General features: G+C 38.0%; 1 protein-coding gene across 1 annotated transcript in view; it reads right to left on the bottom strand.

The window, feature by feature from the left end:
• LOC140142103 (cubilin-like) overlaps positions 1-17,334 on the bottom strand; it is a 167,333-nt gene that overhangs the window by 135,955 nt on the left and 14,044 nt on the right. Inside the window, 1 exon segment of the mRNA XM_072164062.1 lies at positions 9,755-9,887. Coding sequence (XP_072020163.1) covers positions 9,755-9,887 — 133 coding nt within the window.

The following is a 17,334-nucleotide window of genomic DNA, read 5'->3' as shown; positions in this document are numbered from 1 at the left end:
AAGGTTCCTGACCAATGACACTCTCTGCAATGTAAATGTATGTACTCCAAGACTACCTAAAAGTTAATGTCAGATACATACTACTAGTACAGGTTATGTAAACTACTTCTAAAAAATTCAAATTTAAAATAAGACTAATTGCATTTAGGTCGGGGGGGGCACTCCCACTTTGGAGGTCACCATCATGCATATATATGGTCGCATGTCATGAATTGGTCATCTTTTGTGTAACATAATGTAAAATGAGGAAAATATCACCAATTGTTATTCACTTCAACACAACTTTTAATAAATACATTTTAGACCATTATAAGTATATATTTCTGGAAAGCTTATATTACAAGGATGCCAAATCAACAAACTATAACATCATAATACAGGGTGGGTAAGAAATATACAGGGTGGAACATCAACAAAATTAGTATCTTTCTTGTCACAGTGAACCCCATATTTTTCATTTCTGAAAGCTATGTAGCTCAAAATAAATATGGATTCAGAAAGACATTTCATGGGCCCATCAAACAAATTAGGAAGAAAGAGTTTGGTATCCCTTGTGTTAAACATATAGGGTGGTCAAAAATTGTAAAATAATTTTACAATTTTTATGACATTTATCAATCAAAACTTTTTTCCTCCATTTCTGGCACTAAAACTAATAGCATAATTGAATTCCTCATCAAATTTCCTTAAAAATATGTGTACTTTTGAATAAGCAGGATGCTTGGGCCAAAGATAGGCCATTTAGAAATGTCAGAGCATTACGTGTACACTTTGTACAGTAACATATAGGAAAAACTGTCTTAATTAGCATTTAATTAGGCAATTAATTAGTTACATATTTTGTTAAGGTTGATCTACTATGAGGTAGATCTACAATCCAGGATGATGTATGTGCAATTTGTGGTCCATGCTAGTTGTACTTTTTAAGATACAAAGGTTTGAAGTTTGCCATTTTTTCACAATTTTGTGTACAACTCTATGGGGCTCCCCCGCCCCAGCTCCCCCGCCCCGGCTCCCCCATTGACAAATCTTACATATTGAAGTATAAATCTCAAAGTAGTTGTCCAATTGACTTGGGGTTTTTTGTATTTGATAAAAAACATAATTATCTACAAAATGACACCAAACTTTCCACAATAGGTACTATACTTTTAGAATAAACCAAACTTGAAGTGTGAAGAAAGCATTTTCATGTTACGGCTCCTCCATTTTTGGGTGACCTATTTGTGACATGCGACCATATGCAAGGCTGTTAAGACCCCTTTTTCAGCATCGCTGTCGCCCAAAGACCCAATATTTTTTCTCGAACACAAGCTCATTTTTTCCCATTTGATTTGTCACCCAAAGGTCCTTATTTTTCAATTTCAATTTTTCATTTTATTATGTTCAATTTGAACAGCAACTTTCATTTATCACTTGTATGTATGTTGTTACTTATTTTGAAATAACCGTTGTTACTAAGGTTGATCAGTGCACATGTTATGAACACCACATAGATTCACACATATAAAGACATAGCATAAAGAATTCATCTTTCAAGTTTGACTATGATGTCAAGATTTCAGCCATCAAGTTCGACTAATAATTTTGATTGTATGTATGAAATGACAAGTTCCATCTTTTCATTAAAATCCCAGATTCTGTCACAAATACAGCACCTAAGTCCCAAGGCCTTGATTTTCACTTTGCCCCCCCCCCCCCTGAAAAAAATCCTGGTGCCACCAATGAGCAAATGTACAATATTATTAATTTAATATTGGGCCACAAAGTCAAAGAGTGATTTTTCAGTTTTGCATGTCATGATGATAATTTTATTTTTTGACAATCCATTTTTTTAGCTAATTTGGAGGGAAACATCAAAAATAGGCGGAAAGGCAAACATGAATAATGAAGCCCCGCATATCAAGTTATTGCACAAAAACACGCACTGGTTCAATTAAAGTTCCCATACTCATCTGTCAATCCACCTGCTGAATTAAGTTACTTTTTGTGATTTTTGCTCTTTCAACTAAACTATCTTTAATTATGTGGGCAAAAAACTGGCAGTTTTACCAACAATAATCTGGGGACCCAGACTCTGAGTTACAACATCATAATGCAATGGACATTTAAAAAAACAATGAAATGAAGTGGAATGTTCAGTTTAACAACTGAAACAAAAGGTTTTACGCTGTCTTTTTGTGCAGTCTTGTACAAATAAAAGGTAACATCCTTTACTAGATAAGGCCCCTTTAATCAAGTGTTACCTGAACTCTGGAGACCCCCTTACAATAACATTCCAACATTGTTCAAGGTGGGGCTCAGGTAAGACATAAAAGTGTTCATTTGCCCATAACATGACTGACCTTTAAACAACCACCTGTCAACCAACTTAATGTTTCTGATTTCAAGGGAGGAGGCTTTTCCTTCACCAGATAATTTTTCAAACCAAAAAAAAACTTCTTACTTTATTATAATATTTATCCTGAAATATTCATTAAGGCCTATACTGGCCTACATTATTTTATTACTTTAAAAGGCCATAAAGTTCTACACTTAAATCAGAAAATCATCAAAAATCATTTTTTTTGTATAATTATTTTTGCAAAGAGAATGTGTGTGCTGACATACATTGTGTACCCTGCAATGCATAATACTAGGGCAAAATGTCAGAGTTTGGTCTATGTGGAACTGTTTCCAGTTCCTCATGAGGGGAGGGGTGTCTGTGAAGCGCACAGATGGGAAGCAGCCTTTGAGCACACTCCCGCGTATGTCAGAGGGGCCTGTCACCAACCGTCCCCTCCATACTAAATAAGTGCTAGGCCAATGTTGAGGGAATTCGTCTATAGCCTGAAGATTACTCTGTGGGGTAACCCAAAATACCGCAAACCGATCCCGGGATCAATCCGGACCGACATTACACATGCCTTACCAGTTCCGAGAAATTGCAAACACAACCTTGGACAGATGGACGACAGAAGCATAAAAATTAAAATCAATGAATGATGGTGGAGGCGCAAGGGGTGCCAGGTTGCAATTGGAAACACGGGGACGACCCTGCCCTACTGGCTCCAAATACCTGCCTCACTGGGATCAAGAGCATCTTGTTAGGCTTGTTTTAGACCAGAATTCTCCTTGGTTATATGGCCAAATTAATATAAAATAACAAAGCTATTTAAAAGTAGTAATTTTTCATACTTTGCCAATTGCAAGCTATTTTGCTGGTTTTTAATTTCGTGATTTGGACCTGTCTTTCGTAGACTAATGGAAATATAAATGGTCTTCATGGTCTGAATCAGTGAATGAAATAAATGTAGCGTGAAAATATCCAGCAGAATGATGTGTCAATCAGGAGCTATGTTTAATGTGCTGATCTCAAAAGAATGCTCAATGAGCTTCAGACACCATACATTATTATTATTATTTTAGTACAAGTGTTACAACAATAACAGTTTACTCATTGCAAGTATAGGAATGTAGGAAACACAAATCAATAAAAATAACTGAACTCCAATGACCAATCCTAACCCTAAACTTCCTTGTTTTATTATGCCAAAGGACAACCCCAAGTATTTCTTGGCTAAAAATGTGGGTTTTTCCATGAAAAAAGCAGTGATTGATTGTATGAATGCCAAGGTGACACAGCACAAAATCCTCTAAACTTGACTTCTATACATGTGTATACAAACACTAGGTAACAATAAATTTATTCAGGCGTAAGCAGACAAGGTGCAAAGAACTGTAAAGCCAGGTACTACAAAGTATGGAACTTTTGGTACAAAGAGTTGCTTTTCACTGGCTTTTGAATGGCATTAAAACAGGATTGTTAATTGAAGTTTATCTGGCTATATATATAACCTTGACAATCATACATATTTTAATTGGTATAGCCATTGTTATTTTTATAGAAATACCATGTGCCAAGCACTGCCTGGATTTCATACATGTATAAACCACGGGATAAACCAGTGCTTCAACTTTGTCAAAACTCATTGTTTGCTATTCAAGTTTTCATTTCAAAAATACCTACATTGTATACCTAAATGATAATTTGAATGACTTTTAACTTTTGGGCAATTTATAAACAATTTTAATTTGTTTACACTTACCCTCCCAGAGCCATGGATCACTGAATTTATAAACAATGTTTTTATATTTATATTAATTATGGGCTTCCCTCCTGAATTCTTGGAATCAAAAATTCCACACCATGCATTAATATATGAGCCTGTCATGTCAAAGAACCATCCAGGGAAATACAATCAAGGATCAATCAGTACCAGCCCCGGTACCAGACAGTACCATGTGGGAGCAGAATTCCTCAGAGTTCCACCAAGTGGCACCCTGGAGTTGAACCCAGTGATACAGGCTGGAAGTCCTCCTTTGACCTCTTTAGTAGGGTCATCAATGTTTTGTTTTGGTGCATAAATCATAAATGTAATTGTAGTCAGTGTAGTAGTAAGGTCAAGAAACTTTAGATTATATGACTTGTTTGATGGTGAATTCATAACTTAAATTTGCTCTAGCATATTTTTTCCAAAGCAATAAAATATAGACCACTTGACATGTGACATCATTGCCCGACAGTATGTGCGCAAACTTTGCCCTGCAGTGTGCGTACGCATTGTAGTTTGCTCAGGGCACATGTATTTTAAATCGCCCACCACATTTCATAGAGTACAAGCAGTGGCGTAACTCCTATGGGCTCAGGGTGTGCAAACCCGCGGGCACCCAAGCTGAGGGGGCACCCGAAGAGTGCCCACTCAGATTGGGTGCCCATTGGTTCCAGCTAAGATTTCCCTTCCATTCCAACTGCAAAAATGTGCCCCTTTCAACTTCAAGACTTTTTATATAGTTTGCTTGCAAAATTCTCATACTGCGATGCATTCCAGAAACTGATGAAATCAGACTTATTCAGGTGCCCCTAGAGTTATGTATATGTATTATCATTGATTAAAAAAATCATTAAATTGTCTTATTTTCGTTTGCAATAACATCAAAATCTACCAAACTTACGTATTAATTTCTGTATTGGAAAACACAAGAGCTTCCGGGGGCTTCGCCACCTGGACCCCCACCAGGGGCCCTTAATCGGGCCCCTGAACCCCACGCCGTAAGGCTCGCACGCTTTGCGTGCTTCGAAAATTGCACCGCATAAGCGCTTCATTTTTTAAAAATCAGTGGGGCACCTAGCTATTAATGCCCGCGGGCACCTAAAACCAAAGTTACGCTACTGAGTACAAGAAAGCCATTGAACAGTGTAGCGGTTCGTTCGAGCATATCGATAGACAAGTCCCTCGCCTTTGTTAATAAACAATGATGTCAAGTGGTCTTTACAATGGGACAAACAAAAATTTTGAAAAATAAACGTCTGTTCTAGAGGGCCTGACAAGCCGACTCAGATTTTCCACTTTGAGTTTTGTTTTTCATATTGGCTGTAGGGGCCTATACAAACATGCATGTATAAAAATCAGTCCGGAACCATTCTAGTTATGGTCAGTCCATGGGGTGTCAATCATGGGGAAGGGGACTGGGGCATGTCCCCCCCGGCCTACTTTTTAGAGGAATGAGCCACTTTTTGTTCTTTTAAGCCATGTTTGGGCAATGTGTGCTCAATGTCCCCCTCCCCACCCACACACACACCCCCACACACTTAAATTGATCATGATCAAAGGCACTTGGTATATTACATGTGGGTATATGAGACAGACCCCTCTTGCTGGTCAGAACACCCTCTACAGATCTGTACTGAAGATTACTGAATTTATAGTGAATAGCCCATCAACAAGATGAAGCATAAAACTGATTGAAGTGAACTTCTACATGTGTACCATTTTACCAATAACTATGGGTATATAATAAAAAATAAAAACCATAAAATGGCTTCAATATAAACAACAATACCTGATTATTCTACTTTCAGACCTGAAAATTTGGAAAAACATGTCATGGAGAAACAAATGAATTTTGAAGCAAGTCAACTACAATTCATTGTATATTTAACCTCAGGGGGTGTTTACATGCACTTGACTTAACAACAGCTATAGGTCTGACACACAAAAGATCAAAAGGATATCTTACAGTGTTATTTTGGGGAACTGTAACAATCAGTCACTAAATTTGTATTCTGGCCGCACTTCACAAGTATTTTCAGAGGTAGATCTACTTTTTCACGCTGTTTGCAGAATTTGTGTGATTTTGGGTTTTTTTTGGAAATTATGCAAGTAATTTATTTTGCTGAATTTATGTAGGCCTAAGTGTATAATTAAGTAACTTTATAAACAATGTGTTTTCACATGCTGTTATTTTCGAGCCTGCACGTCCACTCGTCAAAATAAAACCCTTGCAAAAATAACAGCGTTATACCTGTACTTTTCCCTTAATATTTAAAACGCTACTGGCTATTCTAAGTGTAAAGTCACTTCTCAGCAAAAAGTTCATTTTCCCCAGGACATTAAAGTACAACTAAATCAACTGAGGACAAACTCCCTGCCCTCCTTGTAATTGCACATTTTACCCTTTGAGCTTCAAGGTGATGACTACAAAATACTAGAAAAGTTACACAATCATACATCATCTACATGTATGTAAAAAAAAGGGAAAAAAAGAAAGGAGTGTGTTCATATGTTCCCTTTTATCTAGAGGATGTTGTACGTGAAAGGGTGAGGACTCACTGTATTTCCAGAGCCATATTTTCTTGAATAGTCACCCCTTTGGAGCGTTGCATTTTCCAAAATGGGGCATTTATTAGAGGTCATTTTTAAAACAATAATTCCCATTTAAATCATTTAGGTAAGCTTAAAACTCACGCTGAAATGACGAACTATGAACTTAGGAACGATGACTTCTGGTTCGATTCCAGTTTACGACCAGATTTTTGCCAATTACAGATGCCATTAGCGACCATGTACTGTATGTGTAATGTGTGCACCTTGGTAAGCTAACTACACAAGATAGCATGGAAATATCAGCATTTTTTAAACATCTTGGTTGAAAAAAGTGGTGGGGGCAATTAATTGAAGGGGGCGACTAATGCCGACTATTCGAGGAAATACGGTATACAAATGTACTGTACACACTGGCAACCTTATAAGCTCCCAGCAAAGGACAATGTGTTATGGCAAACAAAATGGGGTAAATTATTTGCAAAGCTCCATTCTGATTGGTGAAAACATTATGTAAACTAATTGACCAATCAGAGGCAATGTTAGATCGGCAGGTAGTGCTTAGGGGGTTAAGGGGGTGTTTGTTTCAGGCCATGGGTATACGATTATATCGACATGTCAACATTAAAAAATGGTGCCGACGACAGCCCTATTCAAATGTGTATGTATTACTGTTGTTGTTTTGTTGTATTTTGAATGAAATAAAGATTGATCCATATGTGGTCTCAATGTAAGTTTGAAGGGGAGGGGGACAAGTGCCCATTTTTGTTTTTTGCAGTTGAATTCAGCAAAGATATAATAGTGGGTTTTCATGTCACATTCATGTGGCGGAAATTAATTAATGGTTTATTTACTCAGAAAATCAAAATTGCAAATGAGAAACATGTAAAAATGATTTAGGCAATTAGCGTAGCAGGCTGACAATATGATGATCAATACCATTTACAGCACTACATACCAGCGAAGGTACACTTCCCATAATGCATTTCTTCCATTTCAGTTGTCTGTACTGATTTGCTATCTGGTGCAACATGGGTCCATAATGACAAGAAGTACCTGAGTGAACAGAGTACGTCCAGATCTTGCAAAAGATGTTTATTTCTTAGCTATCGACCCATGTGCCAGTCTTTCCTCAACATAAAAACAAAGAGAACCTGTGCCCCAAGACCTGTGCAAAGTACTAGTAACAGGCATGTCATCTGCTGTAAAGAGGTGATATGTCATGTTGCAAAGGATTCTGGGAAGGGTAAAATATCTTCTCCGACTACACCCTCAGTCTTTTGAATAGAGACACGTAGCGTTTGATCACAGCCCTAGATTCCATTCATTTTCAACCTCCATTTTACATCACCATGGATGTAATAAGGTTAAATGCTGACAAATCTCAGATCAATAGCTAGCGGCTATAACAATCACACAGCTGGCTGTGTTTCTATACTTAATAGCTTAGTAACATTCTCCTCCACAATGTTTCACCATGGTTATCTAAATGGTACGCTATCAGTTGTCATGGTCCTTTAATGTATAGACAGACCCTACAGCGCAAGAATGTTGTAGTTATCCAACATCATTTGTTATGTAAAAATACCGCCCAGTCAACCCCAAAATGCATTGCACATTGCAGACAGCGATGCATCCTGAAATTGAATCAGACACTAATAAGATTCAGTGTTTTACCCTAATGGGGAAGTATTGTGGGATATTGGCAGGTACATTTCAAAGTCATATAGTTGCCCCACTTTGGGACTTGTTTCATTGAACTCTGGGATCATCCTGTTGGATCTTCAGATTAGTCTTTGGTCTTTCAGTGGAGGTCATTTTGTACAGGATAAAAAGTTTGTGGAAATACAAGAACATACAATGTTTAGTTCTGCAGAAATATACTCAATTAGCATGGGTTCAGTCCTGTCCGACACCGTGATAGCTCGCCAGATAGTCTAAGGACACATGTACAAAAAAAATTTACATGTAAATGGTTAAGCTCACGATCTGTGCTTTGAGACTCCTATTTGGGGCCGTTGTGATCTGCAAACTTAACCTAGCTGTTCATTGGCTCAATACCCTCAATATACTTGGGTACATGGTAATTATGACATTGTGCAGGATGGTCAAACAATGTTTAAATAACATAAATCAAATCTTGGATATATGCCTTCTTCCAACAAATTACCATAAATTCTAACCACAATCATTCACCAGGTACCATCTAATGTCATCCTCTGACGTCATCAGCAACCTGAACCACATACACATGTAGTACTATCCATAACATCCCAGGTACACATATACACATCTCTAATGAAAGATCTCCCAGAACTGTAAACATATTTGTTTGCGCTTCATTACACAGACTTTGATGACATCATCAAGTGACATCATCTCAAGTTGATGTTCGACAAGCTAGCCAATTTCAAAGTAAATACAAACAAAATCTGTTCCCCTAATCCAAGAATTTGCTCATCATACTCACTGAAGCTACAAAGTTGAGTTGACAGCAAAGCTAGGGATCATTTTTCAGTACTTTCAGCACTGCAATGGGTCACTTTGGAATCCCTTTCCTAGTTAGGAATCCTTGGTGATTTGGCATGGGGGCTTTGAGCCAACTACCTAGCAAATTCAAACAAGGGGACCTTTTTGGGCTTTGGTGATGAGGGGGTGCATCTGCCCCAAGCCTTGAAATAAGCAAACTGGAACCAGGAGCAATTTGTTTTTGAACATTGCTCCTGGTTCAATGGGATTTTACAAGAACCAGGAGCATTTTCTGCAGAAACAGGAGCAATTTTCAAATAGTAATCCTTTTCTGCATATAATACCAGCACTATTGCATCAAGTGCAAAACTGGAACCAGGAGCAATTTGTTCTAGAAAATTGCTCCTGGTTCATGTGAATTGTACAAGGACCAGGAGCAATTGGTGGCTTTACGAGAGCAAATTTGCTCCCCGCACCCACTTATTTCAAGGCTTGATCTGCCCCCTCACTTCCCCCTTGTTACTGGCCTGTTCAAGAGCCTCCTCCCTTACCAAGGTGTCAATGCTACTGGCTCAATGCAGGAATAAACACTCTTGAAACCTAGAAACTACCTAAATCATTGAGGAAATTAGTAATCTTACCATCTTGGCCATTTCCACTAGATCAAATGTATCAATGACAATACGACCATTGCCTCCTCCTGTCTTGAACGTGATGTTGTGATTAGCCCCAGTCTGGAATATTAGATGCCCATTATTGGTTACCATCTTGGGTCTGCAAAGATCAAATATTGTTAAATGTTAATATTTTATTAAAGCCGGTGTGCTTGTTTCTAGCAATATGCATCCATGGACTTTTTGACACTTTGACTATCCTTCGGTGGTCCCTACCATGCCAATTTGCTTCATTTCATTAGTGACCCATACATGTATTTGTGATAAATGAAGCTAAATCAGTCTGATGTCGATCAAAATCAATAATTCGTTTTAAATCTCTTGTGAAAAGTGGGGGGTTAGACTGTGGATCACAAAATGCCCCTTTAAAGTGAAATTCATAGATTTTTTTCCAAATCGTTTGCGTAACGGCTCCACGAATTGATTATGATCATGAATAATCCCAAACCAGACTTTTTATTATCCAACTTTCGACTTATACCATATACCGACAAACAAGACATGGTCATTATATGGTATAAAGCCTAGCATACATGATGTTGTCATCGTCTCAATTGCTGGGTGTCCTCCTGTTTTTAGGCCCTTCACAATTGATTCTTAGTTTCCTGTTTCATGGTTGAAAACAGGGGATGAGGTGACTTTTAATTGTTAATTATTAATTATCTATTATTTTCTTTATTTTAAAACAAGTGGTCGCAACCTACATCAACCCGTTTTGATTAGGAACACGCATTTAATTATTTTACAACTTTGTTTGATTTTATACATAAGTAATAATGTTCTTTGTTTATTCATCATTATAGTTGATATGATCAAAGTCAGAAAGTAGCAAATGGAAGTCATTAAAAGTTACTTTAAAAGAGAAAATCCAAAATATAAATAAAATAATTAAATATTTTGCAATTCTCTACTTTGGATGCGGGCGGGAAACAGGAAACTAAGAATCAATTGTAAAGGGCCTTATGGGTGTGCAACTGTGCATCCTGATTTGCAGGTCTTTAAACAAACCCTCATGACCCAAATGGCATAGAGTACAAGTTTAGGAAAAGGGAGAAGAAAGGAAGGATTCTGGACATATTCTGTAGAAAGAATGTTAAGAATCTATTCAAAAACTTATTTTTCTTTAAAATCCGAAAATTCCAGTTGTTGAGTGCATTATATAATAGTTCCATATGCATGATATGCACTCCTGATCTGTAGACTGACCTTCCCTGACCTCTCAGACTTAACGAGATTATACTGGATGCAAAATCCAAAATCGACTTTCACTCACTACATTTTCTTGGATAACACATGTTGTGGTTAGGCCAATATGCTTCTGAATAAATGGTCAGGATCCTTTGAAAATCCCTTCAGGCTCTATATGGTACTACCATGCTCTGTGTTATTTCATCTAAAAGCTTAAATGTTTGTGCAGATGAGAGCCGAAACATCCAAAGTTTAGAAATGTTGGTATCGGTCTTATCAAGTTTGAAAACCTTCAGATTAATTGTGGGCAGAGTGAGCACAAAGCACATACAGCTGAGCTACTTGGGCTATCTCAGCACTGAGCCAGTGCTTTTTAAGCACTGAATAAATTTGGTAAATAGGCCTATTATTTCACTGAAGTTCAAAACCCCACCACTTAAGTCGATGTATACTCCACTTCGCGAGAAGCTGTGATGAAAAAATTAACTTGCAGTTTCGCGCGAAGGCATTCATGTATACTTCATCAAAATATCGCTGAGTATCGCGAAGAATTGTTGCCCGCTCTGTGCTTTCATATAGAAACTTCGCTGGCCTACCCCCCAAAAGTTGAACCAAATCCAACTCTCCGCGAAGTGAAGAAACCTGCTCCACGAAGGAAATTCCTTCGCGGAAGTCGTAAAATTTCAGCTCAAATTACTTTGTGGCCTGTGAAATCGCGGTCGCGAAGTGGAGTATACATCGGACTTTAGGGCCTACATACTTCCAAGTGTTAAATGCCAGTCTGAATATGCATCTGATGTAACACTACAGAGTGGTCTCATTATCACCTTTTGATCCTTATCAAGTTCAAACCAGGAAGCCAGACACTGGCAGCATCTGCTTGATGGTGAAACCATTCTACCACATGATGAAACCATTCTACCAGAAAAAACTGTACTTAAATTACCATTAATTTGCATATGGTCATTTTCACGGTAAAGGGTGTAACTTTGGATTTTTAACATTTTAATCCGTAGTGTTCTAATAAAGCCACAGAATTCCATAATTTTTGGCCACATAAGTCATCTAGTTAGCAGCTACCTTGGGTAGCATAATCAGCTTTGGGAGTTACTGCGTTCAGTTTTAGCAGGCTTAAATGTACTTAATATTGCCATTTTGAAAAACTATAAAAACAGTAACATTTTTGTAAAACCCTGTGTTTTCTTCAGTTAGTTCATGGATAATTTTTCTTATCCTGAAAGTACAGTCATATGTTCAGTAAACACTGCCACATTAGATTTAATTGTGAACGGCCCTGTATTTTTGAGAACCGGACTTGATATTTATCGTTTGGAGGCTTCATTTTCCGTTAACAATTGTTAACAAACTTTGTGGGTGTAGCTTTGGTTCATAATTCTTGGTTATTTCTTCACTTCTTCTTGATTCATAACAGTTGTTATCTTAACTTGAAATGGGTAACAAAAATTAGCCGATTTGCAAGCTTTTAAAATTTTTATAAAATCTTGACTTCAAATAGCCGTTTTTCCGTTAACTTTTTGAAGCCTCGAAACAAACTGTTCAGCAAGCTTGTGCAAATATAAATAAAAGAGCTCATCCAATCTATTTATTAAAATGTAGCAAACTAGATCCTCAAGTCACATGTTTTTAAATCGTGGAGATATATATCACCGTTTGAAAATGGGACCCAATACAAACTTTCCGTTAACAATTGAAGCCTCCGAAACAAATGAAGCCTCGAAACAACAGTAAACTTAATTATCATCTATGCATATCTAAATTGGTGTGTTTCATACTGATATCTGCATTGTAATTATTACTTGATATGTGCAGAATGTCATAAATTTAAAAAAAATTGACATTATGGTTAATGTTTGAAAAATATACTGATACCTTAAAAAGCCTGTTTCGGAGGCTTCACATGCAAAAAACACCATACTTAACAAATGGGTGAAAAAATTAATGTGTGATAAATCTACAATATCTGCCGCATAGAATCATTGATTCAATACACACAAGAAAATAACAGCTTAGATGATCCCAACACTGTTGTTTTCAAAAAACTACTTCTGCAATGTTTAACAATTGTTAACATGAAGCCTACGAAACAAAAAAAATGACTTGCTGTGATAATTTAATTTTGTCACAACTGAAATTCAATACTTAGAAGCAAAGCATGAAAATTGGTAATTGTGATATTTTTACCTATTTTTTTATGTCAACTTGTAGTAGTTAGCTAAATATTTTACTTTTATGATCACCTGTGTTGTTAACTGAAGCCTCCGAAACACAAATCGCTTGAATTGCCAATTCTAAAAAATAACTCCAATTTCTGTGAAACTTGGCTGGGAGGTTCCTTTCATCAAGTAGTATTTGTACATGAAGTTAGACATTCAAATTATTTTAGGAACCCAATTAAAACTTAAAAATATGTTTAAGGTTTGGAAATTTCCATTGTAAATGACACTTGATGTTAAAAATTTTCAAAACTGCAATTACAAACATAGCAAAACATGGTATAAAATTTAACTTATATCTGTTGACTTACTTTGGAATGGAATTTCACATGTATTCCAGCTTTCATGTCAACATTTTCTGAGGTTATGTAAAATACATTTTTTTCTTAAATTTTAACCAAAATGTTATGCAAATGTCAAATTTTTTATTAGAAATCAAAAGGTTTAAGCCTTGAAACATTATTTTACTTGAAATTAAGTTGCTTCTATGCATGATTTCAGTAAACAGAAATATATTTAAGTGGTTTGAAATTTTGACCCTAAAAATCAAAAGTTACACCCTTTACCGTGAAAATGACCATATGCAATGCAATTCCAGGCTCTCTTTCATTGGAAATTGTATCATGACTTGCTTAAGGGCTGGGGTATGAACGTTTGGACAGTATTTATTTTGGGACATCAGCACATCAGACATATCGAATTGCATTCTGAATACGAAGAATGTCATTCTGATATCAAATAATTTTGATTTTTGAAATTAGCAATTTAATACACATTTTATGGCAAATCATTAAAATTGATATTTTTGATATTTAACAGTACTTGAAGTAAACTTTATAAATCTGATGATTTATACTTAAAGTGTATGTAGGTGGGATGAAAAGCCGACGATCAATTGAAAATTTTGACCTTTGGTATTGAAGATATGGATTTTTTTTCCCAAAACACCAAAAAAAAATAGGTCTTTTGGGAAAAAATCCATATCTTCAATATGAAAGGTCAAAATTTTCAATTGACCGTCGGCTTTTCCTCCTGCTACATACACTTTAAGAATATATCATTAGATTTATATAATTTACCGAGGACTGTTATATATCAAAAATTTGAAAAATATCAAATTTTTATAATTTGTCACAAAATTTGTATTATATTGTGATTTTCAAAAATGAAAATTATTTGATATCAGAAAGACATGCTTCAGTATTCAGAATGCAATTCGACAGGTCCGAGGTGCTCTCATGTCCCACAAAAATACTGTCGAAAGCATAATAAACGCTCATTTTAGATCCCTTAAAATCTGTCCATTGGCATCACTACATAATCAGCATAGCCTACAACAGGTAGTTCAGTCTATGTACACACAAACACAAACACGCGGGATCTTCATCAAGGAGTTTTTTTAGAAACCCAATAGGCCTAGATCTATAGGGCCTACATCATAAGAAGCTGTGTTCACATTGACCCCGTTTACACAGAGCCTGAAGTCTACTGTAGTTCAATTTAAACTTAACTTCATTTGTGTGTAAACTATAATGACGACCCGAGCAACACTTGACTTTTGCAGTGTAAACGAACATGCAATTTAAGTAGGGAAAATATTTGTGGAATTTTTATCAACGTTTAATAGCGTAAGTTTACACTGGGTGTAACTCAAAATGTGAACATGATAGTAGGCCTACATGTTACTGGCACTTTCGGACCGGGGGTAGTCAAGTTTGATTTTGGTAGGGGTGTGCCGCTGAGAATTTGAAAGTGGACCCATAAATATACCAATTTTTCAAGAAATTTGGACCCATTGATATACCATAAGTCAAAATTTTTGGCAAAATTTAACCCAATTGTCGCAGTTTTTACAAATTTTCCCAAAATTTTGTGGAAAATATAGAAATTTTGGCTATAGATTGAAGCAAAATTGGGCTATTTTTCAAAAAAATTGAAAACATTTTGAAGAAAGGACCCATTCATATACCAAAATTGGCTTAGAAAAAGGGGTCATTGATATACCAAAAGGCCGAAAAATGCTACCCATATTAGCGGCACGTCCCCGTATGGTCATTTGTACTAAGTACCCCCCTGGGACTCGGACTGGGCTGTGCAATACATGCAATTGTTCACAGTAAAATGTGGCACAAAATATGCTTGTTCCCCCCCTTCAATTGTAATACTTCAGCTGCCACTGGTGGCATATTGCTACTTACCTATGTGTAACCTTGACTGTGACATTTAATGACCTTCATTTATCAAGTCACTGTACCCTCAGTTCAAAAGGTTATAGGCCTATATGGACATCAGGTTACTGAACTGTGTCACAATTATGAGACTGCATGGGGCATGTGTAGGCTCACATAGGATAGTCTTGTACATGAGGATGGGCCCAGATGATGACTTCATTTAATCCGGGTCAGATGATGAGGAAAGCATCTTGGTTTTAATAAGGCAAAATAGTCCCAAACAAAAATGTTTGGTAGACTCATAACCGGTGCGATCTTACCTTTCCGATGTTGATTAAGATACTTCTTGCATCGATCCCGAGATGCGGAAAAAACCAATAGTCATTTTGTCCCACATAAATGAATAAATAACAAAAACCCCGATCCCCGGTGGACTCACCCAAAAGGTGACGTCACACCATATGATCGCCCTTATCCGACTTGGGATCCCCTACCGGACCAAACTTGTAGGGGTGGCGGGGTCGGGATAATCAACATCGGAAAGGTAAGATCGCACGGTTATGAGTCTACCAAACATTTTTGTTTGGGACTAGACTCAGTACACCGGTCGATCTTACCGTTTCGATGTTGATTAAGATACTTCTTGCATCAACATCTGAAAGATCGATCTAGCAAGTAACCGACGGATGGAGGTACAAGATTGGTCAGCATCTGATCAGGGATCGGGAGCGGGTAACGATGGTTTTCGCGAGGTCAGAAAATATTTTTCCCCCAACGGTCGGGAAACAAAAAAGACCACGCGATCACAGACATAAACCTCCTTACTTAATAAGTTTGGTGGTTAAGAATAGCGACACTGGTTCTTACCATGCTGAGTATTCTGTATAGTCTGAAAACCTGGTACCCGTACACCACCGTATTATGATCGCCCGAACAATGTCCCGGTAAACCTCCCGCCCGTCTCTGATTACTAACGTAAAGCGGAAGTATCGTAGAGAAGGGCGAAGGTGGCTTCCGGGACACCGCCTGCTAGATCTCCTCAAGGGACAACCGAGCGGTATACCCAAGATGATGAGATAGCTCGTGTCGAGTGGGTCGTGGGGACGCGAAACCTTCGCGATCCCCGGACCCCACCAACACCTGGACCAGCCATTGCGACAGCGGCTGGACCGAAAAGGCTCTGTAAGGGTGATGATGCGGTCGTGAGCCCCTCGCAAGGCTTGTGTTCGGACGAAATAGTGCTGCAGCGCCTTATCGGACACCCCAGCCTATCTTTGGCTTCAGCGAACCTTGCCCAACCCTGGGGATTGGAGAGGGACGAATGTCGGTATGCACCGCGCCCGTTCGTAGTCACGAGAACAGAGCGCCCGAAACAGTGTCGCTCCAGTGTTTGTGAACACGGAAGCTAACCTCGAGACCGTGTGCAACTCAGCACCGCCGTCCGAAGCCAACGCCAAACCGGAAAGCCATCTTGAGAGTTACGTATTTAAGCGTCGCTTTTGGACGGAAGGTCAAAAGGGTGACCCTTAAGGTAATCTAAGACTGTGTTGGGATCCCTTAGGAGGATCACTTTCCTTTTGGTAGACACTCGTTGAACATACCGTCGAGGCGTAGACTAATAAGGTAACCATCGGCTATGATAGTCGACCCGTCTCGAAACCTCGGTGAATGGAGAGGACAGCTGACTTATAGCTGGCCCCAGTGGCCCGCTGAAGTCTTGCTTGGAACTTTTCTGTCAGAAACTCCGGAACTAGCAGCACAGAGGCTCTAGCGGGAGAGCTATTTGTCTCATTGCACCAAGCGTAGTATGGAGCCAGACTCTGGCTATACGCACGGAGGGTAGACTTCCGTCTAGCCCGGCGATGAGAAAAACAGCTTCTGATGAAAAGTATCCCTCCGCTGCGTGTTCCCTGGTAAGGGCCATGCAACTAACTGCAGGTGCTCTAGTGATAGA

The sequence above is a fragment of the Amphiura filiformis genome, chromosome 20 (genome assembly GCF_039555335.1).
Source record: "Amphiura filiformis chromosome 20, Afil_fr2py, whole genome shotgun sequence".
In the NCBI taxonomy this organism is placed as follows: Eukaryota; Metazoa; Echinodermata; class Ophiuroidea; order Amphilepidida; family Amphiuridae; genus Amphiura; species Amphiura filiformis.
This window is presented reverse-complemented; position numbering and strand designations above follow the sequence as displayed.